The 22,736-nt window shown below is 38.3% G+C and overlaps 1 protein-coding gene across 3 annotated transcripts; it reads right to left on the minus strand.

The window, feature by feature from the left end:
• Nucleotides 1–242: 242 nt before the first annotated feature.
• Nucleotides 243–21,426, minus strand: LOC127637366 (cleavage and polyadenylation specificity factor subunit 6-like). 3 transcript variants are annotated; one of them, XR_007969710.1, is made up of 7 exons: nucleotides 21,280–21,426; nucleotides 14,874–14,971; nucleotides 14,638–14,781; nucleotides 13,107–13,247; nucleotides 10,067–10,183; nucleotides 4,031–4,140; nucleotides 243–471 (listed from the first exon to the last, which is right to left on the minus strand). XR_007969710.1 is itself a non-coding variant. In XM_052118389.1 (6 exons), the coding sequence occupies exons 2-6, from the start codon at nucleotides 14,969–14,971 to the stop codon at nucleotides 4,134–4,136; spliced, it is 507 nt and encodes a 168-aa protein (XP_051974349.1). In that variant the 5' UTR covers nucleotides 21,280–21,426; the 3' UTR covers nucleotides 3,147–4,133. The 3 variants fall into 3 exon arrangements, 2 of the variants coding, with proteins under 2 accessions (XP_051974349.1, XP_051974348.1); XM_052118389.1 differs by lacking the exon at nucleotides 243–471 and having other exon boundaries at nucleotides 3,147–4,140; XM_052118388.1 differs by lacking the exons at nucleotides 243–471; nucleotides 4,031–4,140 and adding an exon at nucleotides 8,867–9,787.
• Between the last annotated feature and the right edge of the window lie 1,310 nt (nucleotides 21,427–22,736).

Below are 22,736 nucleotides of genomic sequence, written 5' to 3' on the forward strand. Positions count from 1 at the left end.
AAGCAAAAATGCAACGTCCACGTATGTGTACACGGGGGTCGCACGATGTATGCGTGATGTCATAAACCAAAGACATGGAATGAAGTTGTTGCATTTGTTTTATATAATAACAGACAGGAAATAAGGAAAGATGCAACTCAAGTTAAAGTCTGTTGCACTTGTGTTCAATGTAGCATTCAGTACATCTATAACAGACACTGAATGTCATGTGATGAGAATAAAAACACAAAGACAGATTTGCAGAAATATGCTCGCCTTTAATATCACAGAACATTTGTAAAGCACACAGTATTCATCTTAAATACAAACACTGATAATAGTGATGATCATATCGCTGCTGCTGCTGCTGTAAATCGCGCACGTCACTAACCTGCGTCCTGTAGTTTGTGTTACAGCTGCTCTGGTTCTGTCTGCGTCTGCGCAGTCCTGCAGCATCACTCAACCACAGCAGCCAATCATCTCTCTCTTTCCCTTCCACATACAAACACATGTACAGAGAAATCATGAAAATTCAAAAGCATACAGACAGTCTTAAAATATATGTTGTATCAAAAAGAACTAATTTTAAAATGAAGAAAAATATAGAACCCATATATATATATATATATGCATTTTTAAATCACAACGGAAAAGACGTCTATTATCCCCCCCCCCCATTTTAATGTGTACAGATTAAACCCCATTGACTTGCATTGGAAGTGTCTCACTGGAACACACATTTGTTCTTTTATTAAAGGAGGGACGAGTCGAAATAAATACTTGTTCTAATCAACATTATGCCACAAATGCTGTTGATTGAGCTGAGTATTCCTTTATATATTGATCTGTTTCTCACACCTATCATATCACTTCTGAAGACATGGATTAAACCACTGCAGTCTTATGGATTACTTTTGTGCTGCCTTTATGTGCTTTTTAGAGCTTCAAAGTTCTGGTCCCCATTCACTTGCATTGTGTGAACCAACAGAGCTGAAATATTCTTCTAATATCTTCTAACATCTGGGGTGGCATGAGGGTGAGTAAACGATGAGAACATTTTCATTTCAACATTAACTGTCCCTTTAATCAAACGACCTAAAGAATATTTCTAGAACATTTTAAATTGACAGTGCAACAGTTTCACTGTCCTTACACTTGCTCAACTGGCATCTACTAATGTTTACTAAAATAAATTAAGTTGGCCCAACATAAGAAAATTAAAACTTTAGTAAATTGAATTTGATGACCTAATAAAAAGTGGAGTTAAAACAAATATGGTGCATTGATTTGACCTAATCCAACTATATTATGTTGCCTCAATGAAACTGAATGACATTAAATTGAATTTGAGTTTATTTAATTTTTTTTACAATCAATGAATTCCTCTTTTGAATGCACTGAATTTGTTAGCTCATCAACCATAATGTAAGAAAATTCATCTTCTACTCAGAAACATACATATTACATTCTTAGCTTTACTTAATATGCATTAATGTGTTTAACACAAAATATTAATTATAAGGTAAACTTGGATTGATACATAATTAGTTGTTATTAAGAATTCAGATTTTAAAGGTGCTGTAAGTAATTTTAGCTGTTGTAGAATTCCCACAAGGTGAGCCGTTGGATTAGCCACGCCCCCTCTTTCCAAAACCCGCCCTACAAAGATACCAAATGAGCTTTATTGACATCAAAAACAAGTTGCACAACAGCGCCCTCTACTGGCAACTGTTATGAACAGCATGGCATAAAAATGGCGTTAAGCCTCATTAATTCACTACAGCTACAATACTATGAGAACGAGCGACATGATTGACAGGTCGAAAGCGTCAGAGACCGCAGACACAGAGAACAGTGAGATCTTACAACACTTATTAAATTGATATCTTTCAGGGAGTAGGAACATTTTTTGCACAACCTTCCATGAAAAAAAAAAATAAATCACAAGGAAAATCAAGCCCCCCATTAGACCAGGCCAAGGGGTCAAAGGTGGCTTAGAAAAAAACATCACACCCTGAATGGTTAACCTCTTAAACTCTGAAGTATTTTTGGGCATTGCCAGCATTTTTTCACACTCAAATTTAAAAGCTCAACATTAACACATATTGTGAACTACTACCAAATTGTTTTCATCTTTTAGAGAACTTCCTAAGATAAAAGCAGATATAACAATTTTAGCTATTTACTGCTTACAGCAGCAGTAGTCATAAAAGAGATGTTTGTATTTGATGTCTTTCAAATATCATATTTCACTTTGTGATTTTTGAAAATCTTTTGAACTGTGGTATTAGTGCAACAAAATAAACTATAAAGTCACACTCCTGACAATGAGAGCTTTCATTTGATATATGACTTGTCCATTTAAGTGCTATTTATTTTAATATAAATATTTCTACACGTTACCTCTAGGGGGCGCTAATTTGCAACGCAGATGTTTTAAGGTCCTATTTTGTTATTTTAAGTAACATAAACGCAGAAGTGATCATTATCTCTGAAAAGTTCAGATTCTAAGCTTTCAAACTATCCCTCATATGCCCGACTTACATATACGGGGAATTTTAACGTTTTTAACGTAACCTTTTTTTGGCAACATAGTGGCGCCTTTTTTACTCGCCAGCAGCTCCACAGAGTTTAAGAGGAAAATGGCTTTAAAGATCTGTACATTTATGCACTACAGACTAACAATAAGATATTTGGATATTTGTGCTTTTTCTGTCTTAAAAACCAAGTCTGGCTAAGTTAAGTGAGACACAGGCCAGTGGTTATTACGATCTACTTACGATGCTTTTGGGAAACGCAGCCCTGATTTCTTGATTTTAAAGGTATCACTGAGAAATGACGAAACACTTGAGCACATTTTGGGGTTCCTCAGATTAGAACAAGGGCAGAATAACCTCGAAAGAACATTCAGGCATCATTCTGTAGGTGCTTTAAATATCTATTGTGATCTAAACTATCTAAATTCTGTGGAGCCGCTGGCAGGTCCAAAAGGGGGCAATATAACGCGAAAAAAAGGTTACGTTAAAAACTTTTTAAAAAAAAGTCGGGCATATGAGGTATCGTTTAAAAGCTTAGAATCTGAACTTTTCAGAGATAACCATCACTTCTGCATTTATGCTACTTAAAATAACAAAATAAGGCCTTAAAGCATCTGCATCGCAAATTAGCGCCCTCTAGAGGTAACGGGGTAGAAATATTTTATGCAACAAAAAAATTAGAATTTTCTAAATAGTATTTTTGTCTTATTTTTTTTTTTTACCAGAAAACATCTAAATATTAAAAAGGATTTCTTTTTTTTTACCCCATTGACAGTTTGTTTCTTCTTTTAGCTTGAAGTTTACTCAATTTTTTTAGATTTATCTGAAAACAAGACTTAATATCTCGTGCCATTTTGCTTGTCAAGTAAATATATCTTGTTTAGAATATTTCTATGTAATATTTTTACTGAAAAACATGACAAATACTAATTTTTGCAGTACATAAACTAGTCAAACTTTTGGGCGCATCTAGTCATTCTTTATTAATAGTATTTTCCAAATTCATCAAAGCTATTAAATGGCACAGACGGAAGTATCAGTATTATGTAGTAGCCTAATTGTGAATCAAACAAAGCTTTATAGTGTCACAATTTGTATGTCTACAAAGCTAATTTCAAGCTTTTGAGCAAACACATTTAGATCAAAAGGTTTTTAATATCATACGAAAAAAATGTGTTCAAGTGTAAAAACAACCATTTCTACTTGATATCAGTCTGAAAACACTTCTAGTATATTTGTGCATGTGGGGTTTCAGAAAGAGGGGGTGTGGCTAATCCAACGGCTCAGTTTCTGGAAATTCTAGAACAGCTAAAATCGTTTACAGAACCTTTAAAGATGAGGATACTGGAGGAACCATTGTTTTTAAAGGTCTTGCAGGAACTGTAAGGTGTCAATGATGTAGCAAAATGAGGAAACCTAAATAGTGTCTTGTCATTTTAACTCAGACTGCCACTCTATTCCAATCCAGAGATTGTGGGGGTGGGATGGGGAAGGAGTCTGAGCATAAAACTCACCTTGGTTATGAGAGAGGGCGGAGCACCACGTCAGCAGGGCGGGGCAGAGGAGGAGAGACAGACGGGACAATCTTGCCCCCTGCATGTCCTTCCAAAAGGGTGTCTAACCCCTTCAGGAGACAACAAGAGTCAGTCCAGAAGTGAAACCAGAAGAACATCAGAGCAGACGAGAAGAACTGCAGAACTGCCCCATCAAAGGAACAGACAGACGGGCAAAAGAGTCTCACAGCAGACGTTTGGGGATCCAACAACACGGCTAACAGAGTCTATCTTATTTGAGAGTCATGATCTCGACTATAAAGATACATGTATACATTATGAATTGCATTTGATTAATTATGAATATGTTAACCTTAAATGAGTGAGCAGCTCATTTCTAAGATATTCAAAGACATTTTTACAGCATTCAGAATGAGGACACATCGTTAAATACTTTTTTATATTATATTTGAATGAAATACCAAAGTACAGATTTGCAAGTAATTTTAAATCTTCAAATTAATAATTCACTACAAAAACATTCAAATTTCAATAGATTAATATGCTCAATTTCATCCATTTGCACTCATATCAGATATGAAGTGAATCATTATCATTATTACGTTAATGGCTGTAAAACACAATATTTACAAACATATTACAAATAATTGTGTCCAAATATGTCAGAATGCATTGCACCGTGTACCTCCTCATGCACTTGAAGACATTTGAATGCATTTTAACATCTTAAAAAGATCATTTCCAAACCCCAATCAAAATAAACGAGACTGGACAGAAGTTTGCGTTTTTCTGTTGATGTCTGAGACTTGCAGGTCTGACATGAGAGAGAGAGAGTTTCATATTTCAAGACTTCAATAGGAAAATCCTTCATTTCATGTATACATCCTTCAATTTTCAGCCCTCTATGTAACTTTAAAAGCCACTCTGAGATATTCTATTGTTACATTGTAACTTTAAAAGCCTCTCTGAGATATTCTATTGTTACATTGTAACTTTAAAAGCCTCTCTGAGATATTCTATTGTTACATTGTAACTTTAAAAGCCACTCTGAGATATTCTATTGTTACATTGTAACTTTAAAAGCCACTCTGAGATATTCTATTGTTACATTGTAACTTTAAAAGCCTCTCTGAGATATTCTATTGTTACATTGTAACTTTAAAAGCCTCTCTGAGATATTCTATTGTTACATTGTAACTTTAAAAGCCACTCTGAGATATTCTATTGTTACATTGTAACTTTAAAAGCCTCTCTGAGATATTCTATTGTTACATTGTAACTTTAAAAGCCTCTCTGAGATATTCTATTGTTACATTGTAACTTTAAAAGCCACTCTGAGATATTCTATTGTTACATTGTAACTTTAAAAGCCTCTCTGAGATATTCTATTGTTACATTGTAACTTTAAAAGCCTCTCTGAGATATTCTATTGTTACATTGTAACTTTAAAAGCCTCTCTGAGATATTCTATTGTTACATTGTAACTTTAAAAGCCACTCTGAGATATTCTATTGTTACATTGTAACTTTAAAAGCCTCTCTGAGATATTCTATTGTTACATTGTAACTTTAAAAGCCTCTCTGAGATATTCTATTGTTACATTGTAACTTTAAAAGCCTCTCTGAGATATTCTATTGTTACATTGTAACTTTAAAAGCCTCTCTGAGATATTCTATTGTTACATTGTAACTTTAAAAGCCACTCTGAGATATTCTATTGTTACATTGTAACTTTAAAAGGCTCTCTGAGATATTCTATTGTTACATTGTAACTTTAAAAGGCTCTCTGAGATATTCTATTGTTACATTGTAACTTTAAAAGCCTCTCTGAGATATTCTATTGTTACATTGTAACTTTAAAAGCCACTCTGAGATATTCTATTGTTACATTGTAACTTTAAAAGCCTCTGAGATATTCTATTGTTACATTGTAACTTTAAAAGCCTCTCTGAGATATTCTATTGTTACATTGTAACTTTAAAAGCCTCTGAGATATTCTATTGTTACATTGTAACTTTAAAAGCCACTCTGAGATATTCTATTGTTACATTGTAACTTTAAAAGCCACTCTGAGATATTCTATTGTTACATTGTAACTTTAAAAGCCACTCTGAGATATTCTATTGTTACATTGTAACTTTAAAAGCCACTCTGAGATATTCTATTGTTACATTGTAACTTTAAAAGCCACTCTGAGATATTCTATTGTTACATTGTAACTTTAAAAGCCACTCTGAGATATTCTATTGTTACATTGTAACTTTAAAAGCCACTCTGAGATATTCTATTGTTACATTGTAACTTTAAAAGCCACTCTGAGATATTCTATTGTTACATTGTAACTTTAAAAGCCACTCTGAGATATTCTATTGTTACATTGTAACTTTAAAAGCCTCTCTGAGATATTCTATTGTTACATTGTAACTTTAAAAGCCACTCTGAGATATTCTATTGTTACATTGTAACTTTAAAAGCCTCTCTGAGATATTCTATTGTTACATTGTAACTTTAAAAGCCTCTCTGAGATATTCTATTGTTACATTGTAACTTTAAAAGCCACTCTGAGATATTCTATTGTTACATTGTAACTTTAAAAGCCACTCTGAGATATTCTATTGTTACATTGTAACTTTAAAAGCCTCTCTGAGATATTCTATTGTTACATTGTAACTTTAAAAGCCTCTCTGAGATATTCTATTGTTACATTGTAACTTTAAAAGCCACTCTGAGATATTCTATTGTTACATTGTAACTTTAAAAGCCTCTCTGAGATATTCTATTGTTACATTGTAACTTTAAAAGCCACTCTGAGATATTCTATTGTTACATTGTAACTTTAAAAGCCACTCTGAGATATTCTATTGTTACATTGTAACTTTAAAAGCCTCTCTGAGATATTCTATTGTTACATTGTAACTTTAAAAGCCACTCTGAGATATTCTATTGTTACATTGTAACTTTAAAAGCCTCTCTGAGATATTCTATTGTTACATTGTAACTTTAAAAGCTCTCTGAGATATTCTATTGTTACATTGTAACTTTAAAAGCCACTCTGAGATATTCTATTGTTACATTGTAACTTTAAAAGCCACTCTGAGATATTCTATTGTTACATTGTAACTTTAAAAGCCACTCTGAGATATTCTATTGTTACATTGTAACTTTAAAAGCCACTCTGAGATATTCTATTGTTACATTGTAACTTTAAAAGCCACTCTGAGATATTCTATTGTTACATTGTAACTTTAAAAGCCTCTCTGAGATATTCTATTGTTACACTGTAACTTTAAAAGCCACTCTGAGATATTCTATTGTTACATTGTAACTTTAAAAGCCTCTGAGATATTCTATTGTTACATTGTAACTTTAAAAGCCTCTGAGATATTCTATTGTTACATTGTAACTTTAAAAGCCACTCTGAGATATTCTATTGTTACATTGTAACTTTAAAAGCCACTCTGAGATATTCTATTGTTACATTGTAACTTTAAAAGCCACTCTGAGATATTCTATTGTTACATTGTAACTTTAAAAGCCACTCTGAGATATTCTATTGTTACATTGTAACTTTAAAAGCCACTCTGAGATATTCTATTGTTACATTGTAACTTTAAAAGCCACTCTGAGATATTCTATTGTTACATTGTAACTTTAAAAGCCACTCTGAGATATTCTATTGTTACATTGTAACTTTAAAAGCCACTCTGAGATATTCTATTGTTACATTGTAACTTTAAAAGCCTCTCTGAGATATTCTATTGTTACATTGTAACTTTAAAAGCCACTCTGAGATATTCTATTGTTACATTGTAACTTTAAAAGCCTCTCTGAGATATTCTATTGTTACACTGTAACTTTAAAAGCCACTCTGAGATATTCTATTGTTACATTGTAACTTTAAAAGCCTCTGAGATATTCTATTGTTACATTGTAACTTTAAAAGCCTCTGAGATATTCTATTGTTACATTGTAACTTTAAAAGCCACTCTGAGATATTCTATTGTTACATTGTAACTTTAAAAGCCACTCTGAGATATTCTATTGTTACATTGTAACTTTAAAAGCCTCTGAGATATTCTATTGTTACATTGTAACTTTAAAAGCCTCTCTGAGATATTCTATTGTTACACTGTAACTTTAAAAGCCTCTCTGAGATATTCTATTGTTACACTGTAACTTTAAAAGCCACTCTGAGATATTCTATTGTTACATTGTAACTTTAAAAGCCTCTCTGAGATATTCTATTGTTACATTGTAACTTTAAAAGCCTCTCTGAGATATTCTATTGTTACATTGTAACTTTAAAAGCCTCTCTGAGATATTCTATTGTTACATTGTAACTTTAAAAGCCTCTCTGAGATATTCTATTGTTACATTGTAACTTTAAAAGCCTCTCTGAGATATTCTATTGTTACATTGTAACTTTAAAAGCCACTCTGAGATATTCTATTGTTACATTGTAACTTTAAAAGCCACTCTGAGATATTCTATTGTTACATTGTAACTTTAAAAGCCACTCTGAGATATTCTATTGTTACATTGTAACTTTAAAATCCACTCTGAGATATTCTATTGTTACATTGTAACTTTAAAAGCCTCTCTGAGATATTCTATTGTTACATTGTAACTTTAAAAGCCTCTGAGATATTCTATTGTTACATTGTAACTTTAAAAGCCTCTCTGAGATATTCTATTGTTACATTGTAACTTTGTAACTGATAATAGAACCTCCCATTGAACATTCTAAACGTCTGCAAATCAAATTCAAACTCATAATCATGAAATATTTCTGTGCTCATGTGAATGATATATATATACACATATATCTCAATCTTTACATTGCTGTCCATTTTGCTTCAGGAATGTGCAGTTCAGTACTTTTACAATACATTAAATAAATGGACATTCATTTTTAGTTAAATAAACAAAAAAGAGAGATCATTTTATGTTAACTTTATTTCGTTTTTCAAAACTAAGCTGTTATCCGTTCAATTTACATTCACAAAACTCACATGACTTTAGCAGTTACAATACGTTAATGTGTCATAACACTTCAAAACACTGTATTTTATTTGGACTATTTTTAAAGAAATACTGTTGACTAGCTTCGAAGTAGAAAAGCAAGGAAAATATTGAATTAAAGAACAGTAGCACTACTCTACTGTGATGTAATAATTCAACAGTGTGGACCGCTTAGACAAAACTGAATACTTTTTAACAGCAGTATTTTTACTTGACTTCAAGTAGCTGCACATTTATGATTTTAAACCATTAATAATTCATGAGCACTACACATGGAGAACATATGGTCAGAGATCTGACATTATCTGAGAGGTCCAAAGTCTACAGAAATATCATATTGACAGTCTCTTCTCATTCTCTAATGCACTTTCATTGCTTCGCATCAAGGCTCACAGGAATAGCACCACGCAGACAACACTTAGGAGTAAAATTCTCATGAAATACACTTAAACTTTAAAACTTAAGAAGAACATGTGTCCTTGTCTTCTTCAGAGTGAGAGTGCTTTTAAAAGTTTTTGGGGCTTTTTCTTCAAATGCAGTAACAGAAAAAGGTGGTGTATTTTGTTACAGGACCTGCGAGTCTGTTCGGACAGAAATGATTCGGTGGCCATAAACGCTACAGATTTTAACTACGTGTGAGGTGCGTTAAAACCTCCGGCCACCAGGGGGCCCTGGCCAGCGCTGGCCCCTGCCTGGAGGCGGGTGGGGCATTGGAGGGGCCGATCCGTTGTGGTAGCTGCATGAAAGGATAAAATCACACATTTGGATTGGGCTGCTGTGCTCAAGAAGGGGCCGAACTCGTCATTTTGGTGATTCAAACACAGAATTCAAAAGTGTCATGCACTATTTTAATTAATGTACAGAATCGAATGTTGTGGATCTAGTAATTAACCGTACTCTACACTTCAATCAAGACACTGAGAACGCTATAGCTATCATGCGGAAGAGACTCTTCACGTGTGCGTTTGTGAAAGATCAGCTCAGAAAAGCAGGAAGGGGGCGAGTGTGTTCTTACCCTCTGGGGTGGAAATAGCGCGGTGGGCCGGGTGGCATCATGCCACGCCCTCTGGGATGTGGGGGCCGCCCTCTGAAGCCCGGGTGTCCCGGTGGTGGAGGCAGAGGTGGGCCGTGCCTGTAATGATAAACGCGCAGCTTACACTCAGATGGTTACATTATATGAATATTCACAACATATTTCTGGTGATTTGAATGCACTTTTAATTACGCCATTATACATTCAACAGCATTTGAGGCATGATGTTAACTAGCACAAAACATTATTTTGACCTAACACTCGTTTGTTTAACCCTTATATTGTGTTCCGGTCAAAATGAACTTATTCATATTTTATTTTTCAGAAAATTGCCTCCATGACCTTGTACAGGACATTTGAACACACAAAATTTTTTAGATCATTTTCAAAAAATCTATTTGGTTTTATTTCACTTTGTTACACTTGTTGTGTTCTCGGTCTAAAATGAATGAATTAAGACTATAAAATACAGAAATATGAAGTGTTCAGGAGCATCACAATCCTTTAGATGAATGCACATGTGGATGTGTGTTTGCATATATAAAAGTCCTCAGACACGCAAACACGCAAACACACACACACACACACACACACAAGTCACAATGAGTCACACAAACACACACACAATAACAGCAACACACACACACACTAACAGCCACACACTACCAGCAACACACACACTAACAGCCATACAACACACACACTAACAGTCACGCAAAGCGCGCGCACACACACACACTAACAGCCACACAACACACACACACACACACTAACAGCCACACACACACACACACACACACACACGCTAACAGCACACACACACACACACACACACTAACAGTCACACACTAACAGCCACACAACACACACACACACACACACACACACACACACACACTAACAGTCACACACTAACAGCCACACAACACACACACACACAAACAGCCACACACACACACACACTAACAGCAACACACACACACACTAACAGTCACACACGACACACACACACACACACACACACACACACACACTAACAGCCACACAACACACACACACACACACACACACACACACTAACAGCAACACACATACACTAACAGCCACATAACACACACACACACACACACACACACTAACAGCCACAGAACACACACACACAAACACTAACAGCCACACAACACACACACACACACACTAACAGCAACACACACACACACACACACTAACAGCCACACACACACACACACACTAACAGCCACACAACACACACACACACTAACAGCCACACAACACACACACACACACACTAACAGCACACACACACACTAACAGCCACACACACACACACACACTAACAGCCACACAACACACACAGACATTAGGGATGTCCCGATCCAATACCTGGATCGGTATCGGCTCTGATACTGACGTTTTTAAATGGATCAGGTATCAGTCCGACGAGCCCGATCCAAATCCGATACTGTGTGTTAGTCGTGTTCGTTACTGTCAAGCTCCAAAAAGGGCATAAAAGAACCATAAAAACACCATTAAAGATGTTCATATGACTCGTGCATTTTATTCAAAGCCACTTGAAGTCATGTGATCGCTCTGTGAATCACAAAAGACTGTTTAATAAGTAAATATATATGGTATGCACAGCTCCAGCGCGTCAGTGAATGGCGCTGCTCTGTTTACACACACACACACTTGTGGCTATTTTTAGCCTTCACTCGTGTGTAATATATTTGAGCGCTACTCAAGAACAGCATCTCAGATGTAGAAGCTCAATAGTTCGGTTCACTTATATATAATATGCATTTAGAACGGCACTGGAGGAGCATTTTACCAGAATTTAAATAAGAAGCGATTTAAACTACAAACAGACACTTACAGGACGTCCTGGAGACTTCAGAATGTCAAAATAAAAGCGTGAGGGGTTTTACATTGCACGATTGAGATACATTACTATATATTCAGATTATATTATTATTTGTTTACAAATTATAACAATATTTAAGTTGAATGGCTTCCAAATAATAAATGTGTGAATGAAAAGTGATCTGATATATTACAACTAAACGAACAAAAGAGATCTGCATCCTTTAAAGTCCAGATACAAGTAACAAAAAAAACACTTATTTTCTACTGAAGACTTATACTGGAATTCTTGTTCTTGGCATCGGTGCATCCCTAATAGATGCGCGCGCACACACACACACAGACACACCTTTTGTGCATCATCTTTAACTGGGATTATCTGCTGTAAGTTAAAATGTGTCACCGTCTATATTATATTAATGTTTCAGGAAGTAATAAGGAAAAACGTGACAAAAAGACACTCCTGTTTATTATATTTGTGTGTCAGTATGAATTTCGTACATTAAAACTCACTGCAGTTTGACCTTTCTAACGATATATAACACACGACTATCTCATCTTTTTATGTTTTACCAAGTTTGAATATAACCGTGATAAATGTGCAAATAATGAGAATAAATCAGTTGTAACTTGTCAGTAAATTAAAAAGCATTATTTAGGAATTGTTAAGATCAGATTTATGCATTATAAAGTCCAGATTCTAAGCTATGAAACGACACCTTTGTTGTGACTAGCCCGATATGAGAATAGCTATATATATATACATTAGGGCTGTCGATTTAACACGTTAATAACGTGCGATTAATTTTACAAAAAATAACGCGTTAAAATTAACGCATTTAATCGCATAATTTCCTGAAAGATTCAAGCTTGTAGTACCACCTGGAGCAGATAGGTTCAAGGGCCTTGCTCAAGGGCCCAACAGTGTCTTGGTGGTGTTGGGGCTTGAACCCCTGACCTTCTGATCAGTAACCCAGAGCCTTAACCGCTGAGCCACCACTGCCCATAAATCTTGCTAACAAATCAATCCCAACCACATTGTGCTGCTTGTATAAAACAATATGATACAATCTTTGGTGTAAATAGTTCAAGAAATTCATTCATAGTTTTGCCCCAAAATACGGTGCAGCTCTCGTCATACCTGTGCATGGGGGGAGGGGGTCCTCTCATGCGCATTGGTGGGGGCGGGGGAGGGGGCAGACCTAAGTGCATTCCCATTGGACCGCCTCTACCTCTCCGGCCACACATGTCAGGATACGGCCACGGTCTACCCATGCCCCTCCTGCAAAGACAGATGAATCATGGGATACAGTAGAAGTCAGAAGTTTACATATACTTTGGTTGAAGTCATTCAAACTCATTTATTAACCACACCACAGATTTCATATCAGCAAACTATAGTTTTGGCAAGTCGTTTAGGACGTCTACTTTGTACATGACATGAGTAATATTTCCAACAATTGTTTACAGACTGATTGTTTCACTTTTAATTGACGATCACAATTCAGCGGGTCAGAAGTTTACATACACCAAGTTAACTGTGTGTTTAAGCAGCTTGGAAAATTCCAGAAGGTGATGTCAAGCCTTTAGCTTCTGATTGGAGGTGTACCTGTGGATGTATTTTAAGGCCTAAATTCCAACTCTGTGCCTCTTTGCTTGACATCATGGGAAAATCAATAGAATTCAGTCAAGACTTCAGAAAAACAATTGTGGACCTCCACAAGTCTGGTTCATCCTTTGGAGCAACTTCCAAATGCCTGAAGGTGCCACATTCATCTGTACAAACAATAGTACACCAGTATAAACACCATGTGACCACGCAGCCATCATACCGCTCAGGAAAGAGACGCATTCTGTCTCCTAGAGATGAACGTAGTTTGTGTGAAAAGTGCAAATCAATCCCAGAACAACAGCAAAGGACCTTGTGAAGATGCTGGAGGAAACAGGTGGACGAGTATCTAGATCCACAGCAAAACGAGTCCTATATGGACATCACCTGAAAGGCTCAGCAAGGAAGAAGCCGCTGCTCCAAAACCACCATAAAAAAGTATTTTAAAATACTTAAAATAGATGATGACATCATGAGGAAGGAAACTTATGTGGATACATTGAAGCAACATCTCAAGACATCAGACAGGAAGTTATAGCTCGGTCACAAATGGGTCTTCCAAATGGACAATGACCCAAAGCACACCTCCAACATTGGGCAAAATAGCTTAAGGACAACAAAGTCAAGATATTGGAGCGGCACCACAAAGTCCTGACCTCAATACGTTAGAACATTTGTGGACAGAACTGTAAAGTGTGTGTGAGCAAGAAGGCCTACAAACCTGACACAGTTACACCAGTTCTGTCTGGAGGAACGGGACAAAATTCCAGCAACTGATTGTGAGAAGCTTGTGGAAGGATCCCCAAAACATTTGACCCAAGTTAAACAATTTGAAGGCAATGCTACCAAATACTAACACTTTCTTAAAATAAAGTAGTGATCCCAACTGACCTGTGACAGGGTCAGTTTTCTACAATTAAATGTCAGGAATTGTGATTTGGCTAATGTGTATGTAAACTTCTGACTTCAACTGTATAGATATACAGTTTGATTTATTACAGTCAAATGGCAGTACTTTACTCTTTGAGAGAAACTGCAATACTCAAGAACACTTTTGAAAAACCTCATGGGTACAAATCCGTTTGAGAACCCATCACGGCCTCTGCCTCTCATGTGACCGGGAGGTCTAAATCCTTTCATCAGCATCATTCCTCGCCCACCACGGGCCATCCGACCACCTCGGCCACGGCCCTTCATGCCACGACCCCTGTGAGAAGAAATGAACAGAACTGAACCTCAGACACATGACGAGTGAAGAGACTAACCAATAACAGCAGTCGCTTTGATCATGTGACCTACCTGGACTTGCTATCAGTTACAGGCTCCTCCTTTGTGGGCGTGTCTGTGGGCTTCATCACTTCTGTTGTCTCCTCCACCTGCTGTGTTTCAGCATCCATCTGTAAACACAACAGATACAGAGATTGTACTAATCGTAAAGATGTTACAGACAGCTCTCCAAAGCCCTGGTTTCATGCTGTTTTCTTGCTGTAATGGTTCTCATTGGTTTGACTGTGTGGAGCGGAGGGGGGCGGGGCCGGTCGGAATATCGCGCGCCCGGTCCCCAATCAGCCTGATGAGGCGCGCGAGAGATAAAGGCGGCCGGTGACGATGGTTCGAGAGAGAGAGAATTACGGACATGTCCGTCATGTGTGTTTGTTTATGTGTTTTTGAGTTTAAGTTTCTCATTAAAATATAATTTATGTTGACAAGCCGGTTCTCGCCTCCTCCTTGCCCATCCTTCAATTGTGTTACATTGGTGCCGAAACCCGGGAAGGAGGAGGGATGCCCGTCGCAGGGTCCTCGACACTGCCGTCCACCCAGGGGAGCGCCGCTGCCATCTGCCGGGTGACGGAGTAGCCCGACCGCCCGGATGCGGGGTACGGCCGTCGTCCGCGGGGCAAGTGGGGACTGGATACCCCGACCGCCTGGAGCGAGGGAGCCGCTGCCGGGGGCGGAGGAGTGCCCTGCCGTCCCCAGAGACGCGGAGGGGTCAAGGGAAGACCGCCGTCCGCGAGGGGAGGAGGGAAGAAACTCTCCGACCGCCCGGAGCGGTAGAGCCGCTGCCAGGGGCGGAGGAGTGTCCCCATTTGCCGCCAGAAAAGCGGAGGTGCGTTCTGCCCTCGACCCCTCCACGTCTCTGGGGACGGCAGGGCACTCCTCCGCCCCCGGCAGCGGCTCCCTCGCTCCAGGCGGTCGGGGTATCCAGTCCCCACTTGCCCCGCGGACGACGGCCGTACCCCGCATCCGGGCGGTCGGGCTACTCCGTCACCCGGCAGATGGCAGCGGCGCTCCCCTGGGTGGACGGCAGTGTCGAGGACCCTGCGACGGGCATCCCTCCTCCATCCCGGGTTTCAGCACCAATGTAACACAATTGAAGGATGGGCAAGGAGGAGGCGAGAACCGGCTTGTCAACATAAATTATATTTTAATGAGAAACTTAAACTCAAAAACACATAAACAAACACACATGACGGACATGTCCGTAATTCTCTCTCTCTCGAACCATCGTCACCGGCCGCCTTTATCCCTCGCGCGCCTCATCAGGCTGATTGGGGACCGGGCGCGCGATATTCCGACCGGCCCCGCTCCCCTCCGCTCCACAGACTGATATACTGGGATTTTCCTGCTTGTACAGAGTAAACCGTTTGTGAACACAAACGTCACTTATGGGAACAAAAACTGCTGGAGAACCGATTTAACCAACCAAAAGAGAAAAAGATGGCCGTTGTTGTTCATATAAGCAAACAATCTATATTATTAGGGACGCCACTAATAACAGATTCGATAACAGACACTTTTTAGAAAAATTATATTTAATGTAAACACCCGCCATGGTTCTCAGCAGGAAACCGATTGAGTGCGTACTCCAGGTAGGGAAGGAGGTATTGCCCCAAGTGAAGGAGTTCAAGTACCTCGGGGTCTTGGTCACGAGTGAGGGGACAATGGAGCGGGAGGTTGGCTGGTGAATCGGGGCAGCGGGGGCGGTATTGCACTCGCTCTATCGCACCGCTGTCATGAAAAGAGAGCTGAGCCGGAAGGCAAAGCTCTCGATCTACCGGTCAATTTTCATTCCTACCCTCACCTATGGTCATGAAGGCTGGGTCATGACTGAAAGAACTAGGTCGCAAGTACAAGCGGCCGAAATGGGCTTCCTCAGAAGGGTGGCGGGCTTCTCCCTTAGAGATAGGGTGAGGAGCTCAGTCATCCGTGAGGAGCTCGGAGTAGAGCCGCTGCTCCTTTGCATCGAAAGGAGTCAGTTGAGGTGGTTTGGGCATCTGGTAAGGATACCCCCTGGCCGCCTCCCTAGGGAGGTGTTTCAGGCATGTCCAGCTGGGAGGAGGCCTCGGGGAAGACCCAGGATTAGGTGGAGAGATTACATCTCCACACTGGCCTGGGAACGCCTCGGGGTCCCCCAGTCAGATCTGGTTAATGTGGCTCGGGATAGGGAAGTTTGGGGCCCCCTGCTGGAGCAGCTGCCCCCGCGACCCGACTTTGGATAAGCGGTTGAAGATGGATGGATGGTAAACACCCGCCATATTGTGAAGAACAATGTAAACAACAGGCCGATAATCTTCCCCATCATCTGCAACTCTCAAATCTTTTTAGAGTACAACATTTTTAATTTGTTACCAGGAAATACCTCAAACAAGTTGTTTCGCCACTGATATTTATCGGCCAATTATTGAACAAGTTAAAACCATTTGCATATTGGTCATAATTAGGGATGTGCGAGACTAGTCGACTAAACAGTTCTGATGCTGCTAGTCGACACTGGAATTACTAGTTGGTCAATATTTTCCCACATTAAACAGTTCAGCGTTTTATATTATTACAAAGGCGCTAAATTACTTGCATGTTAATGTTACACATTTTAAATATAATACAAATATTATAAAAAAATAAAAGAGGATATCTGGGGTCTGGGTATCTAAGCGAGTATTGACGCTGACTATCACACCTGGAGTCTTGAGTTTGAATCCAGGGCGTGCTGAGTGACTCCAGTCAGGTCTCCTTAGCAACCAAATTGGCCCAGTTGCTAGGGAGGGTAGAGTCACATGGGGTAACCTCCTCGTGGTGGTGATTAGTGGTTCTCTCAATGGGGCATGTGGTGAGTTGTGTGTGGATCGTGGAGAGTAGCATGAATCTCCACATGCTGTGAGTCTCCGCAGTGTCGTGCACAACGAGTCACGTGATCAGATGCGCGGACTGTCGTCTCAGAAGCGGAGGCAACTACGACTTGTCCTCCACCACACGGATTGAGGCGAGTAACCGCGCCACCACGAGGACCTGCTAAGTAGTGGGAATTGGGCATTCTAAATTGGGGAGAAAAAGATACATTTAAAAAAATTAAATAAAAGAGGATATTTGGGGCAGTGGATACAAGTTTTAATTGAATCTCAGGAAGTGTGCGCAGAAAAATGTCCTGTTGCAAGATGAGCAAAGTAGCTATAAAAATCCGTGCATGCTTTCAAGTTATTTTCCCACCGAGCGGGATTGTTCCACGTGTAGGTTAATCACCTCAGGTGAGTCAGGTCCCGTCTTTTTCAACCATGTTGACGTTAATTTTGCTCATCATAAATGTATGCTTAAAATTAAGTAGTCTAAAAAAATGACTATTTTAGGCAAGATGTATAATATAAGATATTTAGGCAAGATTGCTCTATTGGTCCTGCACTATCCATTCAATATGCCTGTATTATCTAACATTGATTCAGCAATTGTGTGTCATGTTCTATATTTAAATGTACAATGATCATAATGCAAGGCCAGCACGTTGCAGATAAATGCCGCATTTCAGCTGAATTTAGTGTCAGATTCGGCTGTTGTTGGACTAGAATAAGTATTTTAAATGGGCTGTATAAACGCACAATGCTTTTTGACTGTTTTCTGACAGTTTCTTTAGTTTTAAAGACTGGTCAATTCCAAAAATGTCCATTTAAACGTCAGTGAAATTAGTTGTTCCGCACACCCCTATTCATAATAAGCATTAAAACGTCTATATTAAAAATATAATAGGATAATAAAAAGGGTTAGGGTTGGTTAACTTTGACTAATGAGGCATCGGTAAGATATCCATTCATGCTGAATGATTGAATGATGAAGATTGAAATCACAATATTGTCTTGCACAATTACGAATGCTTGAAAGGCTGCTTTTAAAAATAGAATGCAATCATATGAGAACACAGATTTTCTGCCTATTTGTACTTCTTTTAAAGCATGATTTATAAACAAAACAGGGATCTGATTAAAAAATAAGGCAAGTAGCAACATATCAGTATCTGTCTATAGTTCTTTGTTATAATCTGTATTATTTTAACCTCCACAAGTCTGGATCATCCTTGGGAGCAATTTCCAAATGCCTGAAGGAAACACGTTCATCCGTACAAACTAAAGTACGCAAGTATAAACACCATGTGACCACGCAGCCATCATACCGCTCAGGAAAGAGACGCATTCTGTCTCCTAGAGATGAACGTAGCTTGTGTGAAAAGTGCAAATCAATCCCAGAACAACAGCAAAGGACCTTGTGAAGATGCTGGAGGAAACAGGTGGACGAGTATCTAGATCCACAGCAAAACCAGTCCTATATGGACATCACCTGAAAGGCTCAGCAAGGAAGAAGCCGCAGCTCCAAAACCACCATATAAAAGCCAGACTACAGTTTGCAAGAGCACATGGGGACAAAGATTTAACGTTTTGGAGAAATGTCCTCTGGTCTGATGAAACAATAATTGAACTGTTTGGCCATAATGACCATCGTTATGTTTGGAGGAAAAAGGGTGTGGCTCGCAAGCCGAAGAACACCATCCCAACCGTGAATCATGGGGGTGCAGCATTATGTTGTGGGGGTGTTTGCTGCAGGAGGGACTGGTGCACTTCACTAAATAAGATGGCATCATCAGGAAATTATGTGGATATATTGAAGCAACATCTCAAGACGTCAGACAGGAAGTTAAAGCTCGATCACAAATGGGTCTTCCAAATGGACAATGACCCCAAGCACACCTCCAACGTTGTGCAAAATGGCTTAATGACAACAAAGTCAAGATATTGGAGTGCATCACAAAGTCCTGACCTCAATCTGATAGAAAATGTGTGTGCAGAACTGAAAGAGCATGTGCGAGCAAGGAGACCTACAAACCTGACATTTCACTTTCTTAAAATAAATGAGTGATCCTAACTGACCCAAGACAGGGAATGTTTTCTACAATTAAACATCAGGAATTGTGAAAAACGACGTTTAAATGTATTTGGCTAATGTGCATGTAAACTGCCTTAAACTGTATGATCAGCTGTAAAGACATTGAGATTATGAACATTTAAAACATATATCTTCACACCAGACCTGCGGAGCTGACAACCCTAAACTCATCTTTGACCCCATTAACTGAGACTTCAACTTTGACCCAAATCCAGATGCATGGACTGGAAAACATTTTCCTTTCGTGTCTCGCTGACAGTCAAAAACACATGAGGGGTTTAACATACCAGCGCTTCCATCATCAAACGGCCTGCTGGAATTATAACACCTGATACGGATCGCAGGGAATCCAGAGTGTGCAGACAGGCTGTGTATTAATAGTGTGAATGCAGACGTGGCCAATTGTAAATTGAGGCGTCTTCGGTTCAGACACGCGGGCATGCATTTAAACCCATACTGTAAGGACGTATGCTGTACATGCAGCTTTTGAAGAGTGAAAACCATCTCAAGAAGAAAGTTATTAATAGTCCATGTCTTTAAAGTCCCAATGACATGTTTCAAGAAGAGCAGTTTTCTTGTTTTGTTTACAAATTTCCAACAGGAAGTTGAGGCTTGCCTTTATTTAATAGCCAATAGGCTTTAGTTTATATCACAGCAGTGAGTCATGATTTGCTAATGAGGGGAAGGTGGAATAAGTGGGAGGGGCTTTCTCATTTCACAGAGACTTTTATTGGACAAAAATGTGGACCCGCCCCTGAGTGCAAGATGATGTCATCAAAATTTCTGGTCTGTTTTCCTGGAAGATAAAGACTGTAAATTATAGATGTGTATATCTATTTAAAATCCAGTTCGACTGTAAGTCGCTTTAGATAAATGTATTTTTCAACTTTTACGAGTACACTTGGATATAAATGCCCTCAAAGATAACATACATGGTCTAAAAACCACAAAATCACATTATGATTTCATGGAGAGTTGACAACAATAGTAATATTGTGATGTACAGTAATATTATTTTATTTCATGTAGTATTTGGCATGTGAATTATTAAAAAAACTTGTTTTCTTAAATGTCTTCGCTCCCTTTGTTGTTGTTCGTGTGTTATTACTACTGAATGTGATTATTATTGTCACTAAATGTGTTTACGGACACAAAGTCTGGCATTTTACATTAGTTTGATGATTTCTAAGGAATATTTAGCAAACATTTAGATAATTAAATTAAGATTTAAGGGCATTATAAAAACCTAATTATCACAGTTAACATGAAAATCAAACTGGACTGATGAGCATGCGCCGAGGACACAAATAAACGCAAAATTATTAAAGAAACACGCATATTTACTGCTAAATGTATATTTAATCTTGATGTACGAGCTGCTAGTGCAATTCAGTAGAATTAATGAAGTCGACGGAGAGATTTAACGGTTCACTGACACATTAAACACGCCAACACTGGTTGTTACGAGCTCATAGTGATTTTCTTGTGAGCTGAATCTTACCTTAAAAGATCGAGATCTTTTCAAAACAATGAACCTTCACAATTATTCACCGATATTATTTATAACCGTCCGTAAATCCCGCGTATTTACTCGGCTTTGAAATGGCGGCTCGCGCCGCACCGACACTTTGTCAGAGCTGCATTGTAACACGAGGCTCCGCCCACAGGAAACGCCGGCGCGCCGTAATTGGCCAGCGCAACAAATGCGTCATAGTGGCTTATGACGTACGTAACCAACGATCATGTCCTGCAGAAATAAAACATGGAATGTATTTACTATTTATTTAACCCTTATGCGACCATTTTGTTTTGTTTTTTCGATCATTTTGACTGTTATGCTAACGGCATACATTTTGCCAAAGGTGTGTATTTTTGATATTTGAACCTCAGTTCCTATAATACATCTATAATACACTGTGTACACAAAGTAGTCACACTCGGGACCTTCAGGACAAAATGTCCCAATTGAAACCCATTAAAACTGCAATATTTGATCCCAGTGGCACTAAAGTGAATTCTATGATATTATGGTTTCATTCCGGAGTCCTGCTTCAAAAATTACATTTTTAATATTTCCCACCAGATGGCTCATTTTTCCAATGTTTCTCCTATGGAGCAAATACAAGCTTTTCCCCTATTCTCTGTTTATTGTATTATAGAGACCTGCAGGACAATTTATTAAATGAATTGCAGCTAAAATTGTGTGTGTGTTTTGTATGCATTGAGATCCATGCTCATTCGCTTTTAAGTGTGTGTGTATGTGTTTGTCAACATTAGTATTATATAAACAAACTTGCATTTAAAGGTATACAATCCTGAAAATGAATGAATATTTGATAGTTATGATCAGGACTGATGTTGGTTAAAAAAATTAATTCACTGAAAGTGGAAAATAAGATTAATATATAATATTATTATGGCAGTTTTTTGACACGGACATTTTTTGTCCTCTAAGGACCTCAGAGTAACTTTTTTATACCACATTAATAATTGGAAAAAACACAATATTAGTAAATTATTGTGCTGCGGACAGTTTCATCACAAACATCATAAACACGTCAATAATTCTGATTCAACTATAAGATTAACTATGATATACACAGTTGATTATTAGCTTTAATGTGTCCAGGATTAGATGACCATGCCTTTTATCACATCTAATCAAAATAATTAATACTCTGAATGAACATTCTGGTCATTCTGATCCATTTAATGTAATTAAAGTGTTTACTGAAAGCAAAGAACCTTGATCCAACCTGTAAATGTATCGTTTCATATGAAACTTTCTTAATAAACATAGTGCTGAAAGATTTTATATATGAGCTTATCTTATTATAAGTAATGACAACGCTTATGTTTTTCTAAGCACATTTATGAAGCAGTACCACCGACAACTTCCCAAAAGCTTAAACATAACAATTACAACAAGAACATAAAAGTCCCAACTCGACTTCATGA

The sequence above is a fragment of the Xyrauchen texanus genome, chromosome 45 (assembly GCF_025860055.1).
Source record: "Xyrauchen texanus isolate HMW12.3.18 chromosome 45, RBS_HiC_50CHRs, whole genome shotgun sequence".
NCBI lineage: Eukaryota > Metazoa > Chordata > Actinopteri > Cypriniformes > Catostomidae > Xyrauchen > Xyrauchen texanus.

What these genes read in the sequence shown, in the direction of transcription:
- LOC127637366 (XM_052118388.1), bottom strand. Translation starts at nt 14,971, where the DNA reads ATGGATGCTGAAACACAGCAGGTGGAGGAGACAACAGAAGTGATGAAG. An exon ending in GTAACTGATAGCAAGTCCAG is followed by an intron (nt 14,782 to 14,873) that starts GTAGGTCACATG and finishes TTCTTCTCACAG; the next exon opens with GGGTCGTGGCATGAAGGGCC. An exon ending in CGCTATTTCCACCCCAGAGG is followed by an intron (nt 9,788 to 10,066) that starts GTAAGAACACAC and finishes CCTTTCATGCAG; the next exon opens with CTACCACAACGGATCGGCCC.